Here is a 14,641-nt window from a genome sequence, read left to right on the forward strand (position 1 = left end):
GGGGGGGGGGCGATTTTCCTCTCAACCCCTACTTCTACGGATTGCAAACTGGTTTGAGGGTTGGACCTCTAAATTTTTTTACGGGTTTGAGGGTTTAGAGGTTCTAGTCTACGGCGTTTTTTCCGCGAAAATTGTAAAAAAGCAGTTATTTTTAAAGGTTTGAAGGTTTGAGGGTTCTACTAGTAATGCTCTAAGAATGCTTGATTGGACCAAGCGCTAACTCATACATTTTTATACGTGTATATAAAAAAAAATACTAGCTGCCATATAGACGTGACGACATCCACGAGTAGAAGATTCGCCAACATGCGGCGTGGCGAGCAATCTCCAAATCATTTCAGAGGAGAAGATGTTGGCGATCAATTCAGACCATCATCTGAAAATGACAGGCAAAAAAATGACCGCCCGGTAATGCTGCACAATTGGTGCATATACTGTTGCATGTTGGCTGACACATCAAGAATTGTCGACTCCCGCGACGTGACGTTCTCAACCCGTTCTGCTGCCCTGCTTGACATGCGTTTGACATCACACGATCCTGTGCACGTAAAGAGAACTACGAGGAATTTACTAGACGCTTTTCCTAGACCTAGAATAGGCGCGAGCCATATATCGTGGAAGGATCCTAGACTACAGACTCAACTTTTTCTTTCCAGGCAAAAAAGAAAACACTCGACCTTTTCTGGTAGCTTTGCAATGCTGAGTGTTGGAGTATAATGTTCGGCACTCTTCCATAATTTAAGCTTTGAATGAATTGATTGGTGTGTGCAGTTCTACACTGAGGTCAGCTCGAATTAGAATTCAAACAGTAATTGTTGGCTCCCAACCTCTATGTAGGTTTTTATTTTGATTTTTTTGAATACATTGACCAGTTTTGAAGAAATTAAAAAACATCTTATACGCTGATGTGTGAATACAATATGTATGAGCAAAAGAGTAAAAAAACAGGTTTATTTGCGTGCTGCGCAGAGATAAACAAAATGTGATGAATATAAATTGTTAATGGTACTACTACCCGGCCGTTGGTTATTTTAGATCTTTTTTTTGCGAGTGAGTTATTTTTTATGAACACAACTAATTTTAGGAATATTTGTACTTATATACAGGCTACATTCAAAAGTATTTTTCCAATCCATCGTCATTATAGTGCATTCCCACCCAACATGCAAAGGCGTGTGGCTGGGCCAAGCAGCCCAGGCCATGGCAGCCCAGCCTGTATTTTAGAGGGTACTAACACATTTGGCACATAATTTAGAGGGTATCACATGGTATTAACGAGTAGGTTTTTTTTTCTTTAGCTAGAGGTTAATTTATTTATTTTGCGAAAAAGCTAGAAGTTAATTCGGTGGTTGTACATTTTTGAAATTATCCGCAACTTTAGGATTAAGGGTTAGAGATATGCATTTTCCAAGTGCACATTTCTAGACCCAAAGTTGCACAAAATTTGTGCTTCTCGGCTAGGCTTGATGCTCGGTAGAAGTAACAAATACTGATAATAATACTCCTAGATGCTTAGAAGTTCGACCAAAAAATGTATAAGCTTTTTTTAGATCGCATGTAAATGTTTTTTAAAGAATTGCTTGTAAATGCTTAGCATGTCTTATTTGCGCAGGGCGGCATCTTGCTCGGACCTTCGGCCCTGGGCCGGTTGGGCCCCTTTCGCCGCACGATCTTCCCGGAGTGGAGCACCCCCGCGCTAGACACTGTGTCGGGCCTCGGCCTGCTCCTCTTCCTCTTCCTGGTCGGCCTCGAGCTCGACTTCCGCGCCGTTCGTCGCGTGGGACCCCGCAGCGTGGCCATCGCAGCCGCCGGCATCGTGCCTCCGCTGCTCGCCGCCGCCGGCATCGTGCCGCTCCTCGACCTCGCCATCCCGGCGCCCCGCCAAGCCTCATACCTCTCGCTGTGCGTGTTCCTCGGCGCGGCGCTCTCGGTGACCGCTCTCCCCGTGCTCGCCTGCATCCTCAAGGAGCTCGGCCTCCTCGGAGTGCCCTTCGGCGAGACCGCCATGGCCGCCGCCGCGGTGAACGACGTCTTCGCGTGGACGCTCCTTGCTCTCGCTCTCGCCGTGTCCGGCGGTGGCCGCGAGCCGAAGGGACTCCCTCTCGCGCCGGTCTACATCCTCTCGTCGGGCGCCGTCTTCGTGGCGTTCACGTTCTTCGCGCTCCGCCCTCTCATGGCGCGGCTGGCGCGCCGCACAGGCCCCTGCAGCTCGGACAGCAACCTGACCTGCTCATGCGCCGTCGCGTGCGCGCTCCTAGCGGGCGCCGTGACCGACGCCATCGGCGTGCACCCCGTCTTCGGCGCGTTCGTGTTCGGGCTGGCCATGCCCCGTGAGGAGGGCTTCGCGGAGCGCATCGGCGAGAAGGTGGCGCCGCTGGTGTCCGGGCTGATGCTGCCGCTCTACTTCGCCACGAGCGGACTGCATACGAATGTGGACAACGTCCAGGGCGTGGCCGCGTGGGGGATGGTGGCGCTCGTGGTGGCCGTGGCCGTGGTGGGGAAGTTCGCCGGGACGTTCGCGGTGGCGGTCGCCGGGACAGGCATGGCCAGGCGCGAGGCGGCCGCCCTCGGCGTGGCCATGAGCGCCAAGGGGCTAGTGGAGCTCATCGTGCTCAACATCGGCAAGGAGAAGAAGGTGAGTACTACTACTTTGTATACACACGGACGTTGTAATTATCAGTTGTTACGTACGGGGACTCACGGGCTCATGTGCGTGCAGGTGCTGGACGACACGACGTTCGCCATCTTCGTGATCATGGCACTGACAACCACGGTGATCGCGACGCCGCTCATGACGGCGCTCTACCGGCATCAGTCGACGGCCACCACGCCGGAGGTCGACGGGATGGAGCTCAAAGGAGGCGACGCTTGCCCGGCATAAACTCAGGGATTATCGATCGGTTATACTCCATACTTTGGCAGTGATACTCGCTGCGAAATATGCGCCTATGTGAATCGTCTGGTTTGTGTGTTCAACTGTTCATGCATGTACTGAAGTAGGAGAGCTACGAGGTCATGCAGGCAGGTGCTGCTCTGTTGTCGCTTATCCCTGAGCGATAGCCATGTGCCCTAGCACTACCAAGCTTCGCAATATCATTTTGGGTTTACCCACGTAATGTTATTAATTAACTCTGAATGTTATCACCCTTCGGTCTTGTTCCAATACCAGAAGGCTAGGACAGTGGCAAGTTGTGACATCTAAAGAACAAATGAATGACATAAGATTCAGGTAACATCATCACCCAAAAAAAACTGATTAGAGTGCATTTTCACCCGGAAGAGCTTTTCATCAGAGTGTTGATCAGGACATGTTTCTGCAACTATAAATTCATTTTACTCCCTCCGTCTCAGTTTACAAGTCCTACGTGTATACCTAGGTTGTCAATTTTATCATCCTAATATAAACTATATAACACAAAATTTATGTCTTTTGAAAATAGAACATCTGAAATTTATATTGATATATTTTTTGTAATATATGACTTCTTTTAGATTGGTCAAATTGACGACCTAGGGGTACGCGCACGCCCTGTAAACTGAGAGAGAGGGAGTACTGTTCAAGAAAAACAAGTCCTTTTACTACAGAGGAAATAAAAAATGTGATCAATTTCATGCCCAATGAGAAAACTCATGGGCCTCGTCGGTTTAATACTGAGTCTACCAAGGCATGGTCGAGCATAATTGGGGCTGATGGTATTCAGCTGGTTCAGTTCAGGACTTCTTTGGAGGAAAGTTGGCGGTTCAATGAATTAATTCTTCCAGTTAGAGTTGTGACCGAGTGCGGTATTGTAGCGGTGTCATGGGGATGAGCGCCTATAGTCAAGCCTCGGGGATGTAGCCATATTGGTGAACCTCGTTAACAAATCTCAATGTCGTGCTCGTGTGATTGCTTGGTCCTCGGATGATCGACTATGCGCCTCGGATTTATTCTAACACTTCCTTCATCACTCTGATTCCCAAAGTGGCCGCTCCTCTTTCTCCGAATGATTTCCGTTCCATCTCTTTGCTCAGTAGCACTCTCAGAATCATTACCAACTCTTGGCTAACAGGCTTTAAGAGATGATTCTCAACTTAGTGATGCAACTGAATCAATATGGTTTCCTTAAGGAGATGTCCATTCCCGAAAAAAGGCTTTCGCCCCACTTTATATATAAAGCAAACCGCCCGAGCCAAGCATCTAAAAAAGGTTCACACCACACACACACACGAAGTGTCAACACAAACAAAGAGTACTGAAAGGGGTTAATGCTGAGGGCACAGCTCAACAAGCCCTGAAAACAGAAAAAAAACACAAGGCACAACAAGCAAGAACCCAAGGGGCGGGTCAAGGATCCAGCTCCTCAGGAAGGCCGCAGGCCTAGTCGGGCTCCAGGGGTGGGGGCGGCAGAGGAGGCACCACACGGAAGGCCATCAAAGGTCGGCGAGGAGGGTGTCGATGGCGTCCCGATCCTGGGGGCGGCTAAGCGACCGCCAAAGCTGCAAGTAACCTCACAATTTGAAGATCGCGTTAGTCGCACGTCGAAGAGGCGTTCTTTGTATGACACACTTATTGCGGATGGTTCAAAGCGCCCAGGCAAGAACCCTAATGCACAACCACCTAATGTGGCGGTGGCGGGGGCGGAGGCGTGGATTTCCGCCAGCAAGTCCGGGAAGTTGGTATTAGACCAACGACGGCTGACCGTATCGCGGAAGCAGGTCCACAGGAATTGGGTCGTAACGCAGGAGAAGAAGATGTGGTTGGCGTACTTCGTCGTGCCACAAAGGGGGCACATCCCATCTCCCGGGCCATTGCGCTTGAGGACCTCAACCCCAGAAGGGAGGCAGCCACGGATCCACTTCCACATAAAGATCCGGATCTTCAGCGATAGGCGGATGTCCCAAATCAGGCTAAACGGCTCAAGAGCCGAGGAGGGGGCAATGGCCGGATATAAGGACTTCGTGGAGAAACGTCCAGAGGGATCCAAACGCCATGACACGGAGTCGGGCACGCCATCCATGTCTAACGGTTGTAGAGCGATGAACTGGAGGAGGGTACGGTATCCCAAGCGTCCACCTCGAGAGGGCCGAAGGGGCGACGGAAAACGAGCCGCCCTAAGTCAATAAAGGCCATCTCAATGGAGACCCGAGGGTCAACCGCTATGGAGAATAATTCTGGGAAACGAGTGGCAAGGGGGGAGTCCCCCAACCAACGGTCGAACCAGAACAACATCGCGGATCCGAAGCCCACCAAGATGGAGGTACCAATTCGTAGGATAGGTAGGAGCTGAATCACTGCCTGCCAAAACGGGGTTCCGCCGATGCGCTGGCAGAAGGCGAGGGGTTGACCACGGAGGTATTTATTTTAAATGATGGTTAACCAAAGTCCCTCCTCCCCATTAGCGACCCTCCAGAGCCTGCGTGTCAGGAGAGCGATGTTCATGCACCTAGAGGACAGGATCCCAAGGTCACCCTGGTCTTTGGGTTTGCAGATGTCAGGCCAACTCACCATTTGGTATTTTTGTTTCTCCTCCTTGCCAGCCTAGAAGAACGGGGACTAGTATTTGGCGATCTCCCGATGAAGGGTCTCATGTAAGCTATAGAAGCTCATGAGGAACCATAGGAGGCTGGACAGCGAGGAGTTAAGAGCATCTCCAATAGTCACGCTATATAAGCGTCGCGCTGGAAATTTTGTGTTTTTTGCGCGTGCAGCATCTCTGGGCGCTCCAGCGGAGGCGCAAAAACGCGCGTCCGGCATAAGTAGTTTAGCGCGTGGGTCAAAACGGCATCGCGCGCTACTTATTTCGTGCGTCCGCTTCCGCGCACCGCACACTCGAGCGCCCGCGCCGCACCCTCTTCGCCACGCCCGCGCCGGCAGCGGCGAATTCGCCCGATGGACGGACGCGCCGACATCCCCCTCACCCCTTCCTACACCCACGACCCCTCCTCCTCTGCCGCCGCAAACCCTAGCGCGGGGAGCTTTGGCTTCGCCTCTGCCGGTGCTCCTCCAAGCACCGGTATCACGCGCGGCCTTTTCATGACGCCACAGACGACCTCGGCGGCGGGTGGTGTCACGCCGGCACCCGCCGTGAAGCCATGTGCCCCCCTCTCGAAGCTCCCAAATGCGGCACGGACGAAGGCGGGCAAGGTGTCCGGGAAGAAGAACATGGCGGCCGACGGCTCCTCTAGGCGGCCGAAGAAGAAGCTTGCAGGTCGTGTGACGGATGCGGCGGCGACCGAAGCGCCGACGAGCTCACTTGTTGCGCCGGCGGCCAATGCACACAAGGTGTTTGATGAAATGCCCACAAGGTAAAATTTCGTCCACTTTTTGTAGTTGTTGTTTTTTGAATGCACACATAATTTAGAGGGTATTACATGGTATTAACGAGTAGTTTTTTTTCTTTAGCTAGAGGTTAATTTATTTATTTTGCGAAAAAGCTAGAGGTTAATTCGGTGGTTGTACATTTTTGAAATTATCCGCAACTTTAGGATTAAGGGTTAGAGATATGCATTTTCCAAGTGCACATTTCTAGACCCAAAATTGCACAAAATTTGTGCTTCTCGGCTAGGCTTGATACTAGCTAGAAGTAACAAATACTGGTAACACTCCTAGATGCTTAGAAGTTCGACCAAAAAATATATAAGCTTTTTTTAGATCGCTTGTAAATGTTTTTTTATAATTGCTTTTTTAAGATCATTTTTGAGCAGTTTTTCTAAAACTTATCTAGATGAAATATAATTTGATCTCACTTTTTACATGGTACTCCCTTTTTTGAGAATTGCTTGTAAATGCTTTGCATGTCTAATTTGCGCAGGGCGGCATCTTGCTCGGACCTTCGGCCCTGGGCCGGTGGGGCGCCTTCCGCCGCACGATGTTCCCGGAGTGGAGCACCCCCGCGCTAGACACCGTGTCGGGCCTCGGCCTGCTCCTCTTCCTCTTCCTGGTCGGCCTCGAGCTCGACTTCCGCGCCGTTCGCCGCGTGGGGTCCCGCAGCGTGGCCATCGCAGCGGCCGGCATTGTGCCTCCGCTGCTCGCCGCCGCCGGCATCGTGCCGCTCCTCGACCTCGCCATCCCGGCGCCCCGCCAAGCCTCATACCTCTCGCTGTGCGTGTTCCTCGGCGCCGCGCTCTCGGTGACCGCTCTCCCCGTGCTCGCCTGCATCCTCAAGGAGCTCGGCCTACTCGGAGTGCCCTTCGGCGAGACCGCCATGGCTGCCGCCGCCGTGAACGACGTCTTCGCGTGGACGCTCCTCGCCCTCGCTCTCGCCGTGTCCGGCGGTGGCCGCGAGCCGAAGGGCTCCCCTCTCGCGCCGGTCTACATCCTCTCGTCGGGCGCCGTCTTCGTGGCGTTCACGTTCTTCGCGCTCCGCCCTCTCATGGCGCGCCTGGCGCGCCGCGCAGGCCCCTGCAGCTCGGACGGCAACCTGGCCTGCTCATGCGCCGTCGCGTGCGCGCTCCTAGCGGGCGCCGTGACCGACGCCATCGGCGTGCACCCCGTGTTCGGCGCGTTCGTGTTCGGGTTGGCCATGCCCCGGGTGGACGGCGTCGCGGAGCGCGTCGGCGAGAAGGTGACGCCGCTGGTATCCGGTATCCGGGTTGATGCTGCCGCTCTACTTCGCCACGAGCGGACTGCACACGAATGTGGACAACGTCCAGGGCGTGGCCGCGTGGGGGATGGTGGTGCTCGTGGTGGCCGTGGCCGTGGTGGGGAAGTTCACCGGGACGTTCGCGGTGGCGGTTGCCGGGACCGGCATGGCCAGGCGCGAGGCTGCCGCCCTCGGCGTGGCCATGAGCGCCAAGGGGCTCGTGGAGCTCATCGTGCTCAACATCGGCAAGGAGAAGAAGGTCAGTAGTACATGTATATATGCACACGGACGTTGTACATGTAATTATCAGTTGCTAGCACTCACGTACAGGGACTCACGGGCTCATGTGCGTGCAGGTGCTGGACGACACGACGTTCGCCATCTTCGTGATCATGGCGCTGACGACCACGGTGATCGCGACGGCGCTCATGACGGCGCTCTACCGGCATCAGTCGACGGCCACCATGCCGGAGATCGATGGGATGGAGCTCAAAGGAGGCGACGCTTGCCCGGCATAAACTCAGGGATTATCGATCGGTCATACACTCATACTCCAGGAATTCCCATACTCCATACTTTGGCAGTGATACTCGCCGCGAAATATGCACCTATGTGAATCGTTTGGTTTGTGTGTTCAACTGTTCGTGCATGTACTGAAGTAGGAGAGCTACGAGGTCATGCAGGCGGGTGTTGCTCTGTTTTCTTCTTCTTCTTGTGGCTATATATCAGCTATCGCTGAACGATAGCCATGTGCCGTAGCACTACCAAGCTTCGAAATGTATCATTTTGGGTTTGCCGATGTAATGTTATTAATTACGAACGGAATTATTTATCTCGAAAATGGATGTATCTAGAACTAAAATACATCTAGATACATCCATTTCTACGACAAGTAATTCCGAACGGAGGGAATAATTCTGAATGATATCACCCTTTGGTCTTGTTCCAATAACATAAGGCTAGGACAGTGGCAAGTTGTGACATCCAAAGAACAAACGAATGACATAAGATTCAGCTAACGTCATCACAAAGAAAAGACAGATTATAATCCATTTTAACCCAACGCGGAAGAGACGGCCGACTCCTTTTTGTTCAATCCTGTGCGTCGAGAGGACTTGAACTCGGGTGGGCTGGCAGCAACCTTAGCTGCCCAACCAACGGGTCGACGCCCCATCCTCAATTATAATAATTATAAGTACTATGCAACTACACAAGGTAAGGTCTAATTTCACAAATCATGAATCGCACTCCCATGTGTTTGGAAAGAAGGCGTATAAATTTCGTCAGAAGCCAAACAAATGCAAAGTTTGACCTAGTTTATAAAAAACCTATTGATAATTATGACAAAACACAATAAATACATTTTCATATTATTTAGCAATCTCTTCGTTCATAAATATAAGATGTACTAAGTTTTTCTAAACCAGATGTTTTAATCTTTCACATTATGAATCAGTTTGTTCACTCATTAGTCTGTATGTACTACTCTCTCCGTTCCTAAATATTTGTCTTTCTAGACATTTCAAATGACTACTACATACGGATGTATGTAGACATATTTTAGAGTGTAGATTCACTCACTTTGCTCCGTATGTAGTCAATTGTTGAAATGCCTAGAAAGACAAGTATTTAGAAACGGATGGAGTAGTTCAGAGTGAAAAATTCAAAACGTCCTATTCTTGTGAACAGAGGGAGTATTGTAGTCGTTGAGGATTAGATCAGCTCAATTACCTAAACACGCAAGTTCTGTTTTCTTTAAACGCTCAATTACCAAAACCTGAGTCCTAGCCTGCATCTCTTCACTCGGGAGAGCTCGGACAGGCTCGCTACCCTGCGTTTTTTTAGCAACACCCGTTAGGGCATGTACAATGGTTGATAAGATAGTCTTATCTTAAATTTTGCATGTAATTTAGAGATGACAAAGAAAAATGTCTACAATGGATCATCTCTTAGCCTTATCTTCAATAACTAGCAATTCCTAAAAATGTGGTGAGACATATTGTATTAAGAGATCATCTCTTGTCTTATTTTAAATAAGAGAAGACAAGCCTTCTCTTATGAGTTCTCTCTCCTCCACCTCATCATTTATCCTACGTGGCACTCCTAAGATAGCACCATTGTACATGCCCTTACCCGACACCTCCTATCTGCCGCATTCTGCGGCAGAATGTTGGGACTTCGCACAGGGAAGTCGCCCGACTGGGCCGGCCCATGCAAGTTGCCAGAGGTGTAAAAAATCAGCAGGCTGCTAGCACGTAAAAAAACAGAGAAAAACAAGTGTCATCTAGGATTCAAGGTCGCCACCGCGCTCTGGTAGGTACACGTAGCTAGCCACTGCGACTGATTCGTGTTCATGGTGAAATGACAATGCCAATACTTTAGAACTAGCAACATCGGCAGATCGAATTATTTTTTTCCTTTTTTTAATCATTTCTTGCAAATTGTGAATATATTTAAAAAAAAAATCCAAACGTTTTTGACAAAACACACACGAGTTTTTTTAGAGCATCAGGGAGCCAAAAGGCATCCCCGGTTCCATTGCGAGCATGAAACCAGAACGGTCACAAAAGTGTTCAGGAAAACACACACGAGTTTTCAGAAAATGTGAACAACTTTTCTAATGGTAACCAAATTTTAAAATAGGAAAACAAAAATAAGTTGTGGACAAATTTCGAAAAACAGGGAAAAAGTTCTGACCAATTTTGATAAACATGAACAATTCTTAATATGTTAAGAAAATTTAAAATCAAGAACATTTTTATGAATTCACGAACAAATCTTGAGAAATGGAAACATTTTTAAAATTCCAAACAATTTTTGACAATCATGAACAAGTTTTGGCAAAATGTGAACACTTTTAGAATTTGTGAACAAATTTTCAAAAAAGGAATATTTTTTAATTTTTGAACAAATTTTGAAAATGGGAATATTTTTAAAATTGCGAATATTTTTTGAGAATCACGAATTTCAATGCTTTTCTAAAAACATAAACAATTTTTAAGAAAATTAAAAAATAATTAGAAATCCGAACAAAATTTGAAACTCGGTTTTTGTAAAAAAAAACGAACAGATTTTATATTCTTAATATTTTCTGAAATTGCTAAAAAAATGAAAACAGGAAAAAATATATTTAAAACTCCAAACATTTGTTGAAAAGATGCACAAATTTCGAACTTTTTTGAAATTGAGAACAAAATTTGGAAATTTCAATTTGTTTTAATTGTGAACAAATTTAAAAACATGAACATTTTTTGAATATGTCAACAAAACTTTGAAATTACAAACGTTGTTTGGAAAATGTGAACAGATTTTGACAATAAGAATATTTTTTGAAATTCCGAAAAAAATTTGAAAGTTCAAAAAGCTTTAAAAGAAAAATAAAAACGGAAAAGAAAAGAAAAGAAAAAGAAACACAGAAAAGAAAAAAGAACAAAAAAAACCCGAGAAAAACCAGTAGAAGAAAAAAAAACGGTTCTGGGAACCATCTAGAAGGTTCCGAAAACTGGTAGGCTTCCACTGTGGTCACGCTCAGAGTGGGCCGGCCCAGATTCCGCGCTTCGGTGGTTCCCGTGTGCGTTGCGTCGACAGTTCACGCAACGAGCGGCAAATTGGAAATTTCCCGTTACCCTACGTCGCCACTCTCTCTTCTTCACTCGCGAGAGCGCGAGCAAGGCCATTTCTCCGGTGCTTGATCCGAGGCCTTGCACATGCAAACAAAACATTGCCTTCAAGAAAAAAAAACATGCAAGAAAACCAGGGAGAAATTGCAGCTGGCAGCCCCATTTGCACGGCAGCCAAACGCGCTATTTGGTGTGTGCCCATCTGCATATAGACATATAGACGGACCTTTCTAGACGAAGAAACCCCAAGAGCGTACGCCGCGCATTGCCGCTCACGGTAAGGCGCCCGAGCAACTTCGCCACTCGCAAAACTCGCAGGGCAACCAAACGTTGACATCCACCAACTTCGCGCTGATTCCTGGCACGACCGGAGCCCAACCGGCCGTAGGTGTTCGGTTGGCCGGCAGATCGAGGCGTCTGCCGAACGAACTGCCAGAACAAGGAAAGCAGCGGCCAGATGAGCAAGAAGTTGCATTGACATTTCCTGCAGTGCAAAAGCTATCGACCAGCTAGCTAAGCTAACCGAATGTCACGTCACAGCATCTCTTTCTTTCAGTAAGATACCAGCTCTTCTGCAGATCTTTCGGGCTCGGGTTCCCGAAAACGAGAAGAAGGAAGGACACCTCTTGTGCCTCCGCTGGGTAGGAAACTTACTTGAATCTGAGGCGAGGCTGAGTAATGAATGACTGAAGGCACCTAGTACGTACCAGCTGCTTGGCCATCCTTCTGCAAGCTTTTGGAAATTTCCAGCCTACAGCGGAGGGACGCCCACCTACTACTCCTATGGAGACCGGGAAGTCGCACCTAGAACAACTATACTACTCCAGTGAAATGGTCGAGCAATTGCAAAGGGACAGGGGCTGTACTAGTATAGTGTCATGCCAATTTCGCCGGTGGTTCCTATTCTCAGTCCCAGCTCTGTTTGGTGCCCATGCATGCACAACGTTTTCGCTATGTTTCCTTCATCGGCTCCCGTGACTGAATCCAGTATGGGGCATGGCGGCCAAACGTGGAGTTTATAACTTGTTTCTTGTCCAAGTAATTGCCACTTGGGCCATATGTTCTTGCCAGCCGCCACTTGCCTGTTCTACTAATTGCCTGTGGAATGAGACACTGCATGCTAGTCGATGATGTTGTTAGAGCTGGATCTTTCTGAAGGGCATGTTCTAATGGATTGTTGCTGAAGATGAGGGGCTAGGTAGCTCGTGGGTTATCTGTCCCGGCGGCTGCGTCATCTCACTGAAGATGGGGAGGTCGTGGGCTGTCTGTCCCTACGCGTGGTCTGATATCCTCTTAGCGCGGTAGCGTCATCTGCATGTTCTACATTACGATCATGGTACTATTTCCCTCTTTTTCGGACGCGGTATCATGCGTACTCCGGTATTATTGGTATCCATCAATTTGTTGCTGATGCACTATCAGCATCAAACCGTCTATCCAAACCGGTAAACTCCGGAAGCTCAGGGCCAATGACCCATTAATTGTCGGGGGTACTACAAGTCTACAACCTTGCACCACATCACCTACATTTTTCATAGTAAAAAATCATGTTCGTGTATTCCATACGATCATCTTCACCGCCCAGTCATCACTCAGATCCACTAGTAAACTCCACCTGTTCGACAAGCACGCAAATCTTTTTTTCGAAACGGAGTTGCCTCATCGATTAATTAAGAAGAGAATTGTCCGGTTAATTAACAGAAAACCGGGCAAAAACCGATGCACGCAAATCTTATGTTACGAATAAACAAGAATAATCTAGATGTTCTTTAGCAAAACGGATTATAAACAATACATGGAATTTAGATTCTTTTTTGTTCTGTTTTGCGCAACATGGAATTAGATTCTTGGCGTCGTGTCATTGTTTATAGAACTGCAGCCTTTAGCTCGACTGTCAATTTCATCAGAGGTATTGCAAGTTTGGGCTACAGCTTGAGGTTTTGTTGTTCACGCTACTCGGGCAGAATGATTGTCTTGACGAATCAACGGCAGCGAGCCTGCCTGGGTCACATCGACATGTCCCTTTCATATACAGATTCGTATATTCACATGAGGCCGGGTGTTGAAGATATAATTTGACATAGAACTGCAGAAAGCAGAAGCATTATACTACGAGACTCAAGGACATTATGTGATGAGCAGAAGTGAAAATCTGACGCCAAATACACAAGCTGACATAAAAATCGACATGTGACATGGAGCTGGTTTTTCAGTGTCGATGCAGCAGTTCCGATATATATACAGCAAAATTAATGGCACACCCATAATGTTCGTGTGATCTGCGACTAGCTAATACGTAGAGTAGTAAGTATTTCGCGGTGGGTCGTCGTCGGGCGTATTTACACGGTCTCGCAAAAGAATGAAGGAACAAGCGGGAGCCGAGTGCACGCCTTGAGGTTCAGGCGCGGACGTTCCCCTGGGCGAGGCCGAATCCTTTGCCGTTGGCCATCATGAGCTTGAACTCGTCGAAAGAGACGAGGCCGTCGCCGTTGCGGTCGACGCCCTCGATCATGCGGCGGCACTGCGCGACGGTGGCGGCCTCGCCGAGGCCACGCAGCACGCGCGCGAGCTCGGCGGGGGAGATGACGCCGTTGCCGTCGGCGTCGAAGACGCGGAAGGCGTGCCGGAGGTCCTCCTCGACGGCGGCGTCGGGCGCGGCGTTGATGGCGGCGAACTCGGCGAGGCTGATGTAGCCGTCGCCGTCCGAGTCGGCCTCCTCCATCATGCGGGACACCTCGTCGTCCGTGACCGCGTGGCCCACGCTCTCGAAGAGCGCCGCCAGCTCGGCCCGCGAGATCCTGCCGTCGCCGTTGGCGTCGAACTTGCGGAACACGCGCTCCATCTCGTCCTCCCGCACAGAGGGCGAGCGCGCGGGCGACGGCGGCATCGACGACGACTTGGAGGAGGAGGAGCGCCGGCTGCCGCCGCCGCTGCGGCTGCGGGAGAAGAGCGCGCGCATCTTGCCCATGGAGAGGGAGATGGATGTGGTGGCGGTGCTGTCGCTGCGCGATCAAGTGGGAGGTTTGGATCGGATGATGTTGTGAGGTTAACAGGCGGGTTGAGGATCTGGAGCTTGGGGGGCGGGGCGTACTTATAGGAGGGAGGGAAGGAGGACGCGGTTTTTGGGCTGTTGCTGCCGTTGAGGATTCGGTTGCGCGTGAGCGGCGGCGGGGCTGACAGGTGGGGGCCAGCGGGGTCCGGAGCCTTCCCGACGCCTAACCTTTCGGACGGAGTTGTTTGCGCGTCTTTTCCGTTGGGTTTTGCTCCCATACGGATAGGGACAGGGATGCCATGGCATGGCGCCCCTGTTTTTGCGGCGGGGGCGGGGGAATACCGACTACCGGCTGGAGCTTTGCGGCGGGAGCGCGTACAGCTGCGGTGGCGGTACCTATCCTATCGGGACTCCTCTGCTTTTTTGTTCTTTCTTTCTTTCTTTACCGCGGCGCGAACGACCACGCG

At 49.8% G+C, this 14,641-nt stretch overlaps 2 protein-coding genes and 1 pseudogene across 2 annotated transcripts in view; 2 read left to right on the forward strand and 1 right to left on the reverse strand.

Annotated features, from left to right (window-relative positions):
- The window catches only part of LOC119306961 (cation/H(+) antiporter 20-like), a 5,824-nt gene extending 2,885 nt beyond the window's left edge, over positions 1–2,939 (forward strand). The window contains exons 2-3 of the mRNA XM_037583035.1: positions 1,613–2,635; positions 2,720–2,939. Of these exons, the coding sequence (XP_037438932.1) occupies positions 1,613–2,635; positions 2,720–2,881 (1,185 nt within the window). The 3' untranslated portion in view covers positions 2,882–2,939. The remainder of the gene's footprint in view (positions 1–1,612; positions 2,636–2,719) is intronic.
- A 2,930-nt stretch (positions 2,940–5,869) lies between these two features.
- Positions 5,870–8,137, forward strand: LOC119350474 (annotated as a pseudogene).
- A 5,217-nt stretch (positions 8,138–13,354) lies between these two features.
- LOC119341387 (probable calcium-binding protein CML15) lies at positions 13,355–14,236 on the reverse strand. Its single transcript, XM_037613264.1, has one exon. The coding sequence runs from the start codon at positions 14,148–14,150 to the stop codon at positions 13,581–13,583; it is 570 nt and encodes a 189-aa protein (XP_037469161.1). The 5' UTR covers positions 14,151–14,236; the 3' UTR covers positions 13,355–13,580.
- Positions 14,237–14,641: the final 405 nt, after the last annotated feature.

The sequence above is a fragment of the Triticum dicoccoides genome, chromosome 1B (assembly GCF_002162155.2).
Source record: "Triticum dicoccoides isolate Atlit2015 ecotype Zavitan chromosome 1B, WEW_v2.0, whole genome shotgun sequence".
Lineage (NCBI taxonomy): Eukaryota > Viridiplantae > Streptophyta > Magnoliopsida > Poales > Poaceae > Triticum > Triticum dicoccoides.